General features: G+C 46.3%; 1 protein-coding gene across 1 annotated transcript in view; it reads right to left on the bottom strand.

Moving 5' to 3' along the window:
- Positions 1–16,538, bottom strand: part of LOC138566212 (NUAK family SNF1-like kinase 1) — a 235,144-nt gene that overhangs the window by 3,184 nt on the left and 215,422 nt on the right. The window contains exon 6 of the mRNA XM_069643269.1: positions 3,612–3,744. Coding sequence (XP_069499370.1) covers positions 3,612–3,744 — 133 coding nt within the window. The remainder of the gene's footprint in view (positions 1–3,611; positions 3,745–16,538) is intronic.

Below are 16,538 nucleotides of genomic sequence, written 5' to 3'. Positions count from 1 at the left end.
GTGTTCTGCTCATGACAGCCCCATGACAGGGTCTTTAGGGCGGGGACTTGGATCTGCCATTTAGAAAGCAATAGTGCACATCTCACAGTGCAGCGTGTCAATTACTTCTTAACAATGAAGTGATAATAAAACAGGAGAGGAAAGGTGCAGTTACTTGGACAGGGTAAGTAGGAGTGTTTCAATGTAATAAGATCGGTGAAATAAATACCGTTTTTGAAACAATCTTTATTTTCTGACGTCAAAATCAGTTCCCACTAATGGAACTCCAGTTCTAGTAAATTTGGTGACACCGCTGACTGGTGCTCAGGGTGCAGTTCAGTAGCGTTTGAGGGGTGCCTGTGTGGAGTAGGCGGACTGAGAAGCGGGGTAGGATTGGGGTGGGAGAGGAAGATAGCAAAGTCATGGGAGGTGGCAACTTGGCCCACAAGGCCTGTTCTGAATATTGTGGAGTGTTTGTTGCCTTGTGACAGATTGCCACACCTGCCTAAAGCCATTGCTATTCTAAATCACCATGCTCTTGCAGAGTATATGCATAAGGCTGACAATTAATAGTAAGAGCGATATAAGCAATCAAATGAAATCATTGTATGTAAAGTATCCCTACCATTCCCGGATTACTCGAGTATGTGCTTAGAGAAGGTAGCACTGTACCACATATAGAACCTGTAGCGGTGGAGGGTGTGCCACAAGGCAGTCCTCCCATGTCCAGGATATTTCCAAGAAGTAAAGCCTGGCTTTGAGCTCCAAAGACATGGAACACAGCTTGCATCATGATGTGACCTTTCCAATCGCAAGCAATCCCGAGTTATGAACTAGCTGAATAACAGTGACACCGCTCAGACGCAAACGCTTCTCCCGCTTGAAACCTTCAATATAGGATGAACATTTCCGAGGAAGCCCAAGATGCTGCCCATCAATTTCCCCTTAAAGATACTCAAAAGGGGACGGCTGGCAATGGCCGAAGACTCCAAAGTCTCCCCGACATGCTGGAAGACAATAGCAGGACCCGGGATTGTGGGTAAGCAACAGATATAGTAACCTCCTTCCCCAAGCATTCAGGTCCGGAACCTTGGAGGAAACACGTGGGTAGGAGGAAAAGGCATTATACCCAAGAAGCAAAGAGATCCTGTCAAGTCTGACCAATCCTACTTCATGAACTCTGAAACAGTTCACTCCCTCTCGCAGAATCCCTCAGACAAAGGAGACGCAGTGCCACAGCAACCTGAAACTACACTCGCAACCCCCTTATGTGGGTCACTCGCTGCGGGAGGAGTTCAGTCTCCGCTCAATTTGCCTTATGCAATGTCAGAAGCACTAGCCCCAGGACTGCTAGCCCTCTACCTACTTACGTCCTTGTCACTGTATTGTCAGTCCAGAATATCAGTGGCCCCCCCCTCTCAGCTGCGACACAAAAGACCAGAGGATAACAAAGGCTGTAGTCGGCTCCTCCCGTTAGAGCGGCCAGAGATCTTCCAGAAAACCCCACCTCCTATGGCAACACAATGACCTCCAGCAAGCTCACATGGCTGACTGCCTGCATCTTTTGTGAGGACGTTCCTCACCAGCGGTGGAGGTGGAAAAAGATGGCTAAGACCTTGATCAGCGTATACACGTCTTGACTTAGTGATTGATCGATTCAGGTAGAGCGAGCATCCTCCCGTGCCCAAGCCTGACGTTTTGTATAATGAACTGCTTTGAAGAATGTTGTCTTGTGAAACTGGAATCATCTTATACATGTCATACAAGCTCGGGTGCAAATACCTGAGGAGGTAGCTTCCAAAGGATTGGAGGTGTGGATTAGCCCAGGGAACTAACACATACTCATGGAGACATGTCCCCCTGAACCTGCACCCACTGCTTTCCTGATGCCCATACATTTCAAACAAGGGAAGACAGATGTAAGTGGAGCTTGATGGCCTGAGTTCTGGGTAGGATTAATGCCCCAAGATCTAAAATGATGAGAACCCCATTGCAACGTCATCTGCTCATAATACATCCATGATCACGAAGAGCCATGCAGGACATTTTAGTGGCACACACTGTTTTTGAGTCCATATTGGATTGCCCAATGTTCTGATATGGAACATTTGCACCCGGGGAAGGGCCATTGGCCAATCAGGCGAGTATACACATTCCCTGCCCACTGTTCCAACCACCTAGGCCCTTCCACGGTTGGTGCTATCTTTTTTGTTTAAAATGTCAGAAGGCAACTGGGAGCCTCTCCCTGTTGCCTCCCCATCTCCAAACTTCCCACCCACTCCCTCCCTCGCTCGCTCGCTCTCACTCTCTTCAGTTACCTGCGGGACCAGTGCCTTGAGCTCGGGTCCGCCGCACCTACTGCTCCAGCTGCCGCCATAGAAATGGAAAAGGGGCTTAGTCTCTTTTCCCTATTGGCACGTCTATCTTTTTTTCTTTTTTTCCCTTGGGAGATTGGGTGCACAAGCAGCACGCAGCACAAAACTCCTAAGTGGAAATAAGGAAAGCCATTTGCACCCCTGATGAACCCCAGGGTGCGAAAGGCATTCACGCGCTGCGGAGGAGGGCGTACATGGTCGGTAACGGCCCAAAGCCAGGTTGGCGGGCTGTTACCTGCCCTATCCGCCCTCCTGCCGGGCGTGATTACCACATTATTTGATTGTTGTGCAACTTTCCTGTGGTTACTCATAACTTGGTGGAAACTCTTGGGACCGATTTCAGGCATTGGGAAAGAAGAATGCAGTGATATTGATTCTCATAAACCACAAACCTCAACCAGTGCTTGAGGTGAAAGAGGACATGCAAGAATGTATCCAGGGTGGGAGACTGGACATTGTTGCTCATCATACCATGGAAGTGACTCACCGACAAGGATCAGGGTAACACATGCACTCCACTCCTTGAAGAGCACATACCACACACTGGTTCTTGACCAGCTTGAACAATCAACCTACATCAAAGGAAGTATTCTGTCCTGACTGCCATCATTTCTTCAGAATCACACCCAGGTCCAGCTAGACAAAAAACACCAACACCATCTGCCGAGCACCACAAGGATTGTCCCTCTCGACTATTATTCTTCTATAGCTTCATGCTCCGCTAGCCATCATTCTAGAAGCCCAGAACTCTGGCTATCACACATATGCCGGCAATACCAAGTTCCACCACAAAGAAGAGGGACCTAAGTCCAACAATGGATACTTGTACTGGATCTGCTGAAAAAGGGGCAAAATCAGATCCTTTGGTCCAATGGATTCAAGAAATCCCTACATCTGGCAATGATCTCAGGGCCCACCTGCAAAGCAAATACTAAAAGCACGCAATTTATGAGTGTTTGCTCACAATTCCCTCCGGTTCAGACCCATACATGCAGGCACAACAAATAGATGCCTTGTGCCTGCTCTGAGGGGTTCACCCCTTCTGCCATGTATGATGTTGCATGTGACGCCTGTGGCTACCTTCTCCTCCATTAGCGGCCTTGACCTCAGAGTCCCAAGTGTTGACCTGAACTGCTAATGTGATTTCTGATGTCGGTGGGTGCCCCTTTCTTGTAAGAGTTTCCCACACTACCTATGCCTACACTGTGCATGCATGCATGTGTTGCCAGTGCCGTGCATATGACGCGTCATGCTCACCTGAGACATGCGGAGGCTTCCTATAGTCACCGCTGCTGATCTGCTCTGCCAGTGTTTTATAGTTGCCGTTGTCAAATGGCATACTGCCGTACACCAGGGCGTATAAGAGAACTCCCAGAGCCCAACAGTCCACCTGAGGATCAAGACAAGAACAGAGCAGGTTAACACAATGGAGTGGAACTTTAAACTGGGTATGGAAGATCAAGGTAAGGAAAAGTATCAGTGCCAGGCTCAAAGTGGTTGGGCAGCAATGTAGGGGGCGCTAACCAATCAACAATCACTGGAAGAGTTGTCAGCCAATAAAACCAGCAACTAACTATTCAGCATTATTTCTTGGTCTGAGCCCAAGTGGTTTTCCTTACTTTTTCATGCACTCTGGATGTTAGCAGTGCATCTTCCAGGGTTTGCAATAATAACCTCACAAGAGGGATCCACAACGCATTCTCATAATGTAATAGTGCCGGTATCCAGAACTCCATGATTGTGCTAGCTTTCTGTGGTTGTGTTGCCAACACCAATGATGTGGAGTTTTCAGGGCAGTGTCTTATCAAACAAACTCATAATGCTGCGGATTGGTTCTTTGAGGAGGGCCGTCCAATCAAAATTCAGAAAGCTCTGAAGTGGCTTTGAGCGCGACCCAGTACTACATGGGAACTACAACAAATAGATAAATCAACCAACTTGGGGGCGTGATTTTAGGTCACCCTTGAGGTTATTGTCCTGAGCCTGACTCGGAATCTAAGTTACCGCACCGATAGGGTTCTTACGGTAGCTTCATAAGAGGGAGCCCAGAGAATTGCAGGTTCAAAGTGGTGGAATGTGGACATTTCACAACAATGATTCTTTTTCATCAGATTATAACTGAGGCCAGTATAGATGCTACATTTTATAGTACTTTTATTCAAAGCTCTTACCTTAAATGGTATTACTTACCCATAGAACAACCATATATAAGACAAAGCGGAAATGAAGGCTTTGTTTAGACACTTTTGGGTTTATTATTAACATAAAAGTCCAGGAGTTATTCTGACTTACATGCTGGCTCCAGTGTATCAAATTTCACACCCTTTCTTTCTAGAGCCCCATCTCTGTGTTCTCTTTCCATCTCTGTCTTTCTAGCTCACCCTATGCACCTATGTCTTTCATGTCACGTGTGTGTTTGCTGAAGCCACCCCAGCCGTTGCTGACAGCTGTGCAAACAGAGGAAAGAACAGACATCCAGAGTGGGGGGGGGGAAGGGTGGCTGTGTGTTATTTCCCAATAAAGCTATTAAAAAAAACAGATGGGCATTATTTACCTATAGTAACATTGTAAGCTGGCTCTTTTTTGAAAAATGGTACAACAATAATTGCTAATATTCAATCCCAGTATATATTTTACTCATATTAAGGTTATACTTGTCTTACTGAGCAAAGCTAATTATCAAACACCCTCATGGATTATTTTCTAATAGAAGGTTAACATTCCAGGATAGACAAACTAGTACACTTCTATTACACTTTTGAAATTTCCCTATGAGAAAGAGGACGGGAACAAATAAATAACACATGTGGATGATCCGGCCTGCTTTGCGTAAAATCGAAGCTTTGTGAGAAGATATGAATTATTGCAAAGCTTTATATTTGATAACTGTAATGAATAGGTTGCTTTCTTGATTCACTAAGTAAATAATTCACACTAGATTTGGGGCACCTTTCATTTGTTAAAACACTCACCCTTTCTTTAAAATGTGTGTATCGTTGTACCCTATATACTGTTTTGGACCGTATCAAAACTCAGTTGTGAGAATAGAATGGCTGTTACTTCAGTCGCCAGAGGACTGAACCGCTTCAAGAACTGCCAGAGGGGATGCACAGCAGATGAGACGGAATACCATCTCTTCTGGGACTGCACCTACGCCAGAGACCTGATGAGGGACTTGTCCACGGAGCTGTGGGGGCCTGATCTCTACAGCAAACATCACTGATGAGTCACGTTTTGTTGACAGGGACCCATGCACAGGGAGATATCCAGGCCTCCTGGAGAATTCTGTGCTGTGTTAAAGACGTGCTCCTCTTTTCCAGGAGAGCTTTGGTGGTGGGGAAGAAGGGAACTTCAACCGAATCCTATCGACGGATGATCCACAGCCTCCATAGGGACTGCGAGATCATCAATGGTCCGGAAGATGACAGCGACGAGGAGAGAGTAATGTACACTTTCATCAGGGTTTGTGTGCTTTCTCTTTCAAGACCCACCTAAGGGTGCTGAAGAAAGAAACCTCGACCGCATGTTTTGGCGGTATGATGAGGCTGTTTAAGTAATGTACACCTAACCTAACATGACCTTTTCCTTTCACAGGCAAAGGTCAATAGATCAGGCTTCTACACATGTTGTCTTGACTGCTCTTGAGACTGATGAATAAAGTGGTAGATTCTGAAAGTGACGATTTACCATTTACCTGAACGGAACGTTGACCCCAGACAAAAAAATAATAATCTGTCACTCTGAGTGTGAAGGCCACCTGGTGATATTGTTTTCTTTCCCACACAGACTGTTTTAGCCATGTCCAAGTGTATGAATGGCTATGCACGTGCTCACTTTCCAAAGCCAGGCATCCTAAAAGGGTGACAAATGATTAAGTTGGGATTACTCCGGTTGACGTCTTTGTGAATCAAATATTCACTTCCGTTAACGTCTTGTGAAAAATATCAATGCCATCATCAATGACGCTTTTTAGACTGCTTTTACGAATGGATTCCTATGGAATCCAGCTGGTCTTGGCCAAGGAGGATTCCATGAACGTACAACAGAACCAACTGACAAGACGAAGGAGAAATACACAGTGACAAACCTATGACCACTCCTCCTCCTCTGCTTTGTAATTGCAGCAAAAGGGGAAGAGGGGGAAAGAGAGGCATGCAAGCCTTACGCCTTGCTTTTGATCTTTTATTTCCAACTTCACCACATTTAAAATTAGGATGTGTGTTTTTTTTCGCTGTGCACCTTTAAGCGAAATACACACACTGCACAATAGATACAAATGAACTTAGCCGTGGATTGCATTTACTTTCCATACTTACATTCGAGTCTATAGTGCAGCCAGGAGAAGTTGCCAGATGCGTCACTTCCAACGCATAGAAGAGAAGCAGGTTTGTTATTTCAAGTTGGAGGGATATATCTTTTTGAAAGAGCTTGTGGAGTTGGCAAACTTTAGGTTTGGAGGAAGTGGAGGGATGGAGAGGTGAAGAGTAATTGTGTAAAGAGTGGGTGAGGCGGTGTTAGGGTTGCAATATAATAAGGGCTGGTTATATTGTCACGGGGGAAGAGCCCTACAAAATGGAGGAAAAGGCCTGGGCCACAAAAATCAAAGAACCTGTGGTAGTCCGTAAGACACTCAGGCTGATGGAGGATGAGAGAGATAGGATAAGATTGGTTATTCCTGTGTTGCTCCGTATCGTCTTACTTCCAAGGCGAGCACGTTGCCCCTGAGCTATCCTCCTGAGATCTTTAAAAGGTAGAGCTGGGTATTAGTGAGCAGGGGAGTACTTTTCCGAAGCAGTAGTGGGGTTTGGAGGGCAATGAGAAGCCTGTTCCAGTGGTCGTCTGGGAACATTTCGAATTTCAAAATCACCAGTACCAACTCTTAACTGCCGAAATATTGGCTATTTTTTTCTTTTATAACTGTTTGGTTTCATTCTTGAAAGCCCTTTTCTGGCTCCTCACGTATGTCAGGCTTTTTGTTCAGAGCTGGTGAGATAGTTTACAAGTTTTGCGTCAAGCCTCAAGTTCGCAGGTTCGAATCCCGCAGGGCCCCCTCTGCCACTTACCCCTTCCCAGGCCAGTAAACTGAGCACAGTTAAAGTGGGTGATAAAATCACCGACTACCGCGGCGTTCACAAGAGAGAGGGACCGGCCTTGAAGCACTGCATAAAGACGAGTATTACTTAAGATCAAGACTCACGTTTTTTGTGCAAATTATTTATTCTACATTTCCACTTGTATTTATCCATATGTATTGTTACTGTTTTTTTATTACGTGCTTTTGGTTAATTACAACCTTATGCACGAAGTAAACAGATACAATCAACACATTTATTTTATTCTCTTTATCTGTTATCTGCATTTATTTTGCAATACTAAAGTGTTAACACTAGCACTTGAATGATGCCTATAATGGCCACACACAGAGCAGGGCTCCTGCAGCCCAAGCCAAGTGCCATTGGCACCTTCCATGCAGCTGGGATTCCGTTTGCTTAAAATCACACGGGGCACAAGTAGAACTGGGCACCCCCACATAAATGCAACATTCATTTCCATGTTTGCCACAAACAGCAGCACTTACAGATTATTGTATTTATTTGTTTGTGAATGCACAGAGCACGCCAAACCCATAGGCCTCAGGGCGCTGCATAGGTAAGAAGGGGAGGGAAGGGAGGATGTAGAGAACAGAATATGGTACAAATTTTCAGGTGAGGTCAAGTACATTGTCGATAGTTGTCAGGAGCAGGAAGCAGGTCAGTAAAAAGTACAGTTTTAAAGGCCAATAAGAGATTTCGGCTCTTAGGTGCAAGGGTAATTTGTTCCATAGGTGCGAGGCGATGGAAGGGAAGGTTTACTGTGCTTAACCCGAGGGGTGTTGAGTCTCTGGCTATAACGGCCTTTGGTTGGTCTGGTGGGGTTGTTCTTGGAGATCCACGGCGATAGGTAGGGTGGCACAGTGTTGGAGACATCATTGAGTGATGGGAAGTATTTTAATGTTAATTCTCTCTCTTACCGGGTGTTAGTGGGCTGCTCTTTTGAAGGGAGAAATATGGGTACGTTTGGGAGATGGGGGGGGTCTAGGGCTGCTCGAATCACATTATTTTGGATGGATTGGAGTTTGTTCAGGTTTCACTCTGAAGTGCCGGCGAGGAGGGAATTGCAGTAGTCCAGACGGGATCCTATCACTGCTCTGGCAATGGTTAGTTGGTCTTGAGCAGAGAGGAGGTGTTTGGAGGTATTTAGAAGTTTGGTGGTATAAGCTGCAGAGGAGGCAATGGAGTTCGCATGACGGGTCATGCAGAGGCTAGAGTCAAGGTAGATGCCTAAAGTTTTAATGGCTGAGGAGACCGGGATGGTGTGGGCATCTATCGTGAAGGCGTAGTAGGCTGGGTTGAGTTTAGCTAGGCGGGAAGGAGGCCCAATGATTAGGATCTCGGTCTTATCATTGAGGCAAACTTGGTGCTTGGCCAACTTGGTTTGGATGATGTCATAAATGAACGTGATCTGGCGGGAGTCTTGTTCATGGTCACCTGAGAGCGGGATGAGAATCCGAGTATCATCAGCATAGTTTATGAATGCGATCCCCAATGAGGCAAGGTGATCGAAAAGTGGTTTTGTATAAACATTATGCAGTGTCGGAGATATGCAGGATTCTTGTGGGACACCACAAGGGACATTAGCGGGGTGCGCAGCTGCATTGCCTGCATAAACTTACGTGGTTCTCTCGGCCAGAAAGGAGTCAATCAATTTGAAAGCAGAGGGGGAGAAATCTGCTGCGGTGATGATGTGATGGCAGCGGGTCTGATAGTTGACAAGGTCAAAGGTTGCCAACAAGTAAAGAAAAAGGAGGAGGGCAAGGTTGCCTGCATCACAAATGTCATCCATTTGGTTCTTCAGATCCAAGAGGGCGGATTGTGTGCCATGACCTGGCCAAAAGCCTGATTTGCATACGTTTAGGATTTTGCGGTGTTGTAGGTAGGCTTGTATTTGGTTATATGCTGCTCGATCTTGGATTTCTAGCAAAAAGGGAACTGTGATGAGGGGCCTGTAATTTGTGGAGATGCAAGGATCAAGGAAGGTTTTCTTTCTGAGGATTATTATACAGGCTTCCTGAGGTTAGGAGGGATGGAGTTGTTGGTGAATAAGGAGGTGAATAAGGTAGTAACGATATGGATATTGGCAGAGACACAGTCCTTCATGAGGGGGGCTAGGCATGTATCGCGTTGGCAGCGGGACAGTTTGTGTGTCGTATCTCTCCAGGACTGAAATCTCTGCACTGGCCGCAATACCTTCAACCTCTCTTCCCAAATATCTTCCTTCTCGAGCTCTTCGCTCATCTGCCTCCAGCTCCCTCAGGGTCAGTCGCTTCTCCAAGCAACGAGTTGGTGGTAGATCTCTCTCTTCGGCAGGGTCCTCCCTCTGGAACAGCCTTCCTGCCTCCCTTAAACTTGAGGAGAACCATCACCGGTTCCGTCAGCACCTCAAAACCTTCCTCTTTGCTTCTGCTTTCTCTACCCCGCTGAATTCCTGGCTGATACTGCACTGGTTACCTGGACACCCTTTTGATCTCGGGACCAGGCACCACCAGTAGCACACCTGCACTGCCTCCTAGGCAACTCTTGCACCTGGGGACGGTTTTCTGTATCCCTACAGTCTCCCTACCAGGACTCATGTCTGCACTTACCTTGCACATGCCACCATCTGGCCTTTTTACTATCTTATTTTATTCTACTATCCCATTTACTGCACTTTCCCATCTCCCTTCCTCCTCGCACTTTTCCCTTTCCCCTTTCCCATGCACTTGCACGAACTGAATGACATTGGGCCTAGTAAGATCGTTGTCTGTCTTCCCTCCCTTGCCTCGTCGCACCTTTAAACACTTGTGTATAGGCGCGTTATAAATGCCATATCATATATCAATGAAGTTATTAACACATATATATTATAGGCACATATGCTCCCTTAACCAACCCCCCCCTTTTAACTTGCAATGTAGGATGACGTCATAGATGATGCATATCGAGTTATAAAACCTTTGTATAATCACACTTGTGTGACTGCATGAATTACTGCCCGTTATTCGCCAGATTGCCCTACTTTATTTTTAATTTCAGTTGGTTGGATTTATCTGGGTCGGGACTCGTTACCCACTGAGCACCTTCTATTGGTAATATTCAAGGACAGCCTGCAGCCTGGATTATGGTTCGTCTGGGGACCAACTCCAGGGTTCCCAAGTGGTTGAATGTTTTGGAGGGATGACAAACCTGTGGATGATTGCGGGCGCTGGATGGATTCAATAGTCCAAAAACTGGCAGTTATACCTTTGGTTTAAATAATGGTCTGGTCACAAGCGTAGTTGGTGCATGTGGTTATTTTATTATTTTATTATTTTTTTATTATTGTTTGTCGGTTTAACAAAAAGATCAACAGAGTGGCAACAGGTGCCAGTTGGTCAACTTAAGTGAGTGCAAACAGCCGATGCGCGTTTCAACCTAAGTCTTCTTCAAGGCCAAGTGAAATTGTTGGTGGGCTAAGGGTAGAGCTGTTGTCTAGTTTATGAACTACGGCTGTCCTCACCGATCCCGGCTTTAGATCAGGCTACCCAGCCCAACTGGCACCTGTACCTGGATGGACCAGGCAAATACTTTATTTTTATGCTGATAATAAAGTAGTATTTGGCCATATTATTTGAGTCTGTCTGGTTATTTGGGTTTGGGATTAATATTTGTAATTCCATTTAGCACACGAGACACTTTAAGGTGCTAAGGCACACATAATACCCACGGAAAACAAGATTTCCAGTATACAGTAGCAAAACGTCCTTGGTGGGGGCGGGGGCAGTAGCATTATTTATTCAGTGATCTGGCTTTCTTTTATGCCACAGCGTAATGTCCTTACGTAGAAGGGGTTCTAGTGAGAAGTCGCATAATATCTGTGGTGCGCTTGCGTTCCAGTATGCAAGAACATATTTCAGGGGTGAGCTGGGATTCCAGTATGCAATAGCATATTTCAGTGGTGAGCTGGGGTTCCAGTATGCAATAGCATAATTCAGTGGTGAGCTGGGGTTCCAGTATGCAATAGCATATTTCAGTGGTGAGCTGGGGTTGCAGTATGCAGCATCGTATTGTAGTGGTTAGCTGGGATTCTAGTACACAGTATCATATTACAGTGGTGAGCGGGGGTTCTAGTACACAGTAGCATATTACAGTGGTGAGCAGGGATTGCAATATGCAGTATCATATTGGAGTGGTGAGCTGGGATTCTAGTATGCAATAGCATTACAATAGTGGGGGTTCTAGTACACAGTAGCATATTACAATGGTGAGCAGGGATTCTAGTACACAGTAGCATAGGCGTAATTTTAGGGGAGGCGGCGGTGTTTGTCTCCCCCCCCCCCCCCAACTTCCACGGTGTTAGGGAGAATTCTCATTATATGGCTAATTTCCCTCACCTAGTGAGTCCCCCAGCAGCTTTGCTGGATTTCTGGAGTTTATTTTTTTCACTTGGTAAGAGTGTGAACTTTTCCCCTACTCTTACCCATGTTTTGCCATGTGTATTTCCACTGTGTTTGCGATTGTGGACTCTGGAGTGCACCACTTCAGTAGCCCCCTTCTTTTGTGTGTTACACAGCCCCTTCAGTGCAGTAACACACGGTTGTCTTTTAGACTTCCCACCGATTCCATTTCTGAGGCGGACTACTGTCCCACAGAAAAGGGTAAAGTTGCCATTAACTTTACATAGTCATTTAACCACAGATCCAGTACACCCCATCTTAACATGGAGAACTAGAAAGGGTTAATCCTTAGCCCTTTTTATCTGTACCTCCGAGAGCATTGTTTCTCTCTTAACATTTAGACTTGTCTGTTGGCAGTGGTATCTACCCTAACTTTTCTACTGTGATTATACTATATAAACGTGGTATTGTTTTAGGCTATTATATTAGCCTCGAACTTAAACCCGCTTGACCAAATACTTTTTCTTTTGGCTCCGGTCGGGTTTATTCGCCATTTCTTTTTGTTAAAGTCCTTTGTGTGTTTTACTTTGCGCAGCAAACCAGGTTTGCCTTCTTTGTTCACTGTCTTTTGGTGGGTTTCTGCCAAGAAGCCCTCCTCTAGGCACCTGGGTGTCTAGGTGGGCTGAATGTGAGGGATGGGTGTAGCCACCCCCTGCATAGGGTATCCTAGGAAACCCAAGTCACACTTTGCCATGATTGGCTGAGGTGGTTGTCCGGGCTGGACAACCCCCCTGCTGCGTGATTGACAGCCAGGTTGTGTGAATGGGGGATTTTTGCATAAAAGGCAGGACTCTTGGCTGGAAGTCAGAGTCGCCACTGGAACTACAAGGAACCGAAGAGAAGCGGAGAAGAAGTCGGCTGCTGCAACTATCCCATCCCGGTGAAGCACTCCTGCAGTCCTAAGCTATCTACCCTTTAACGACCAGAGAAGATCCAGTCCGGAGTCTTCTTCCTTTGAGCCTGGTGTGGATAACCAGCTCATCTTCTACAGACAGAGGATGCTCTTTGTGGTCGAAATCGCTGCACACTGCTGTAATGGTCTGGATAGCCACCTGAAGAGCCTCTCCTGTTTTTAAGGAGCGCACCTTTTATTCACCGTCGCTGCCGGTCGGCTTCAGCCCTGTGTGGTGCAGACCCCTCCAGATGTCCTCCTTGCCAAAGTTCCAGGAACCATGGGTCTGCAGGAAACTACCAGCAACAACTGCTGTGGCACCAGCTTCTTCATTGAATAAGGTACTGTGTTCTGCTTGAGGAATTCGTGAGAACCCCTTTTCTCCTCCTACAAGGCTTGCCCTTCTCTTCCCTCCTTCTTATAACTTTTTCTTCCTCCATTGACAATATCTAGTACTCCTGGCTATGTTGAATCTTGAACTGTCAGACTGTGTGATCCTCAACAACAGGAACCGGTTCCACTTGGCACTGACTCCGTCCTACTGACTCTTGAATTTCTGTCCATGAGTGTTCTCTGATTCCGTCTACCTTGACAAAAATATTGCCTATGATTTTTGCCCCCAACTCTCTCTGGGTAACTTACCTTGAAGTTATACCACACAAAGTGAATTGGTTGGTTGTAGTATATTTTACGTATGGTTTTGAATTAAAAGAAGTGTTGAGTTTATAACAAACGGTTTAAAAATAAATGTACTTCTATTTTTTACCTGAAACCTTGAGTCAGTGTTTGCTTGAGACAGTAATTGTGGTCCTTTTGTGTAATCTCTGCTACTGCTCATATACTCTTGAGATAAGCCTGGCTGCTCCACTACTGCTACCACTTTAACATAGTAGTACAGGCTTGTACCAAAGGTAAAACTTGTATTACCACCTGTAGTCTTAATTGTGTGTAGTGGTCCCTAAGGGCACTGCACAGGATTCTGCCCAACACACGGCACACCATTTTCTCCCTATCCATTTGGCTTGGGCACCTTTTCCTCAGATGTCATGTCCCCACCCCCCAACATTTTCAGCAACGTTACTCCACTGCACAGTAGCATGTTACAGTGTTGAGCTGGGGTTCCAGTTTGCCATAGCATAGTATTTGTTGTGTGTTGGGATTCTAGTACAGAGTAGCATATGGTGAGCTTGGGTTCCATGTGCAGTACCATATCTATGGTGGGAAGGTGATCACAGTATGCTGCATCATATCCTTCGTGAGCCAGGGTAACATTATGCAACAGTAGAATATCTGTGGCAAGGTTCCTATATGAAATAGTTTAATATCCTCAGAAAATAGGGAGCCCCAGTATGTAGTAGAATAGTCTCCATGAGGATCTGATGTTCCACTATGCAGTAAAAATCTCTGCAGTGAGCTTGGGTTCTAGTATGCAATAGCATATTAACAGTGGTGAGCCGGGCTTCCACTATGAATCAGCATAATATCTGCTGTGAACTGGGGTACCAGTATGCAGTAGCATAATATGTTCCGCTCTCACTAAACTTTACAGTATAGTGAGTGGGAGGTTGCGGAGGAAACCCCTGCAGCCCCCGTAGTATGTAAGTGTGTTCACATGCGAAATGTGCAAAATTTTGGTAGTTCGCACCTTTCTCATGTGAACTTTCCAGCCGCAGCAAAATCAGCCGCGGTCGGATCAGTTAGAATCGGGGTTCCACTATGAATTAGCATAAAATCTGCTGTGAGCTGAGGTGCCAGTATGCAGTCACATATTAACAGTGGTGAGCTGGGTTTCCATTAAGAATTAGCATTAAATCTGCTGTGAGCTGGGGTACCAGTATGCAGTAGCTAATATCTGCTGTGAGCTGGGGTACCAGTATGCAGTAGCTAATATCTGCTGTGAGCTGGGGTGCCAGTATCCAGTAGCCTAATACCTGCTGTGAGCTGGGGTACCAGTATGCAGTAGCTAATATCTGCTGTGAGCTGGGGTGCCAGTAAGCAGTAGCTTAATATCTGCTGTGAGCTGGGCTGCCAGTAAGCAGTAGCTTAATATCTGCTGTGAGCTGGAGTACCAGTATGCAGTAGCCTAATATCTGCTGTGAGCTGGGGTACCAGTATGCAGTAGCCCAATATCTGCTGTGAGCTGGGGTGCCAGTATCCAGTAGCCTAATACCTGCTGTGAGCTGGGGTACCAGTATGCAGTAGCTAATATCTGCTGTGAGCTGGGGTACCAGTATGCAGTAGCTAATATCTGCTGTGAGCTGGGGTGCCAGTATCCAGTAGCCTAATACCTGCTGTGAACTGGGGTGCCAGTATGCAGTAGCTAATATCTGCTGTGAGCTGGGGTGCCAGTATCCAGTAGCCTAATACCTGCTGTGAGCTGGGGTGCCAGTATGCAGTAGCTAATATCTGCTGTGAGCTGGGGTGCCAGTATGCAGTAGCTAATATCTGCTGTGAGCTGGGGTGCCAGTAAGCAGTAGCTTAATATCTGCTGTGAGGTGGGCTGCCAGTAAGCAGTAACTTAATATCTGCTGTGAGCTGGGCTGCCAGTAAGCAGTAGCTTAATATCTGCTGTGAGCTGGAGTACCAGTATGCAGTAGCCTAATATCTGCTGTGAGCTGGGGTGCCAGTATCCAGTAGCCTAATACCTGCTGTGAGCTGAGGTGCCAGTATGCAGTAGCATATTAACAGGGGTGAGCTGGGTTTCCACTATGAATTAGCAATAAATCTGCTGTGAGCTGGCGTGCCAGTAAGCAGTAGCCTAATATCTGCTGTGAGCTGGGGTGCCAGTATCCAGTAGCCTAATACCTGCTGTGAGCGCGGCTTCCAGTACGCAGTCGCCTATTAACAGTGGTGAGCTGGGTTTCCATTATGAATTAGCATTAAATCTGCTGTGAGCTGGGGTACCAGTATGCAGTAGCTAATATCTGCTGTGAGCTGGGGTACCAGTATGCAGTAGCTAATATCTGCTGTGAGCTGGGGTGCCAGTAAGCAGTAGCTTAATATCTGCTGTGAGGTGGGCTGCCAGTAAGCAGTAACTTAATATCTGCTGTGAGCTGGGCTGCCAGTAAGCAGTAGCTTAATATCTGCTGTGAGCTGGAGTACCAGTATGCAGTAGCCTAATATCTGCTGTGAGCTGGGGTACCAGTATGCAGTAGCCTAATATCTGCTGTGAGCTGGGGTGCCAGTATCCAGTAGCCTAATACCTGCTGTGAGCTGGGGTGCCAGTATGCAGTAGCCTAATATCTGCTGTGAGCTGGGGTGCCAGTATCCAGTAGCCTAATACCTGCTGTGAGCTGGGGTGCCAGTATACTGTAGCATAATATCTGCTGTGAGCTGGAGTGCCAGTATGCAGTAGCTATTATCTGCTGTGAGCTGGGGTGCCAGTATGCAGTAGCTAATCCAGTATGCAGTAGCTAATATCTGCTGTGAGCTGGGGTGCCAATATGCAGTAGCTAATATCTGCTGTGAGCTGGGGTGCCAGTATCCAGTATCCTAATACCTGCTGTGAACTGGGGTGCCAGTATGCAGTAGCTAATATCTGCTGTGAGCTGGGGTACCAGTATGCAGTAGCCTAATATCTGCTGTGAGCTGGGGTACCAGTATGCAGTAGCTAATATCTGCTGTGAGCTGGGGTGCCAGTATCCAGTAGCCTAATACCTGCTGTGAGCTGGGGTGCCAGTATGCAGTAGCTAATATCTGCTGTGAGCTGGGGTGCCAGTATGCAGTAGCTAATATCTGCTGTGAGCTGGGGTACCAGTATGCAGTAGCTAATATCTGCTGT

This window comes from Ambystoma mexicanum, chromosome 2p (assembly GCF_040938575.1).
Source record: "Ambystoma mexicanum isolate Mex_15411 chromosome 2p, UKY_AmexF1_1, whole genome shotgun sequence".
Lineage (NCBI taxonomy): Eukaryota > Metazoa > Chordata > Amphibia > Caudata > Ambystomatidae > Ambystoma > Ambystoma mexicanum.
Note: the sequence above shows the minus strand (reverse complement) of the source record. Positions and strands in the feature narration are given on the sequence as shown.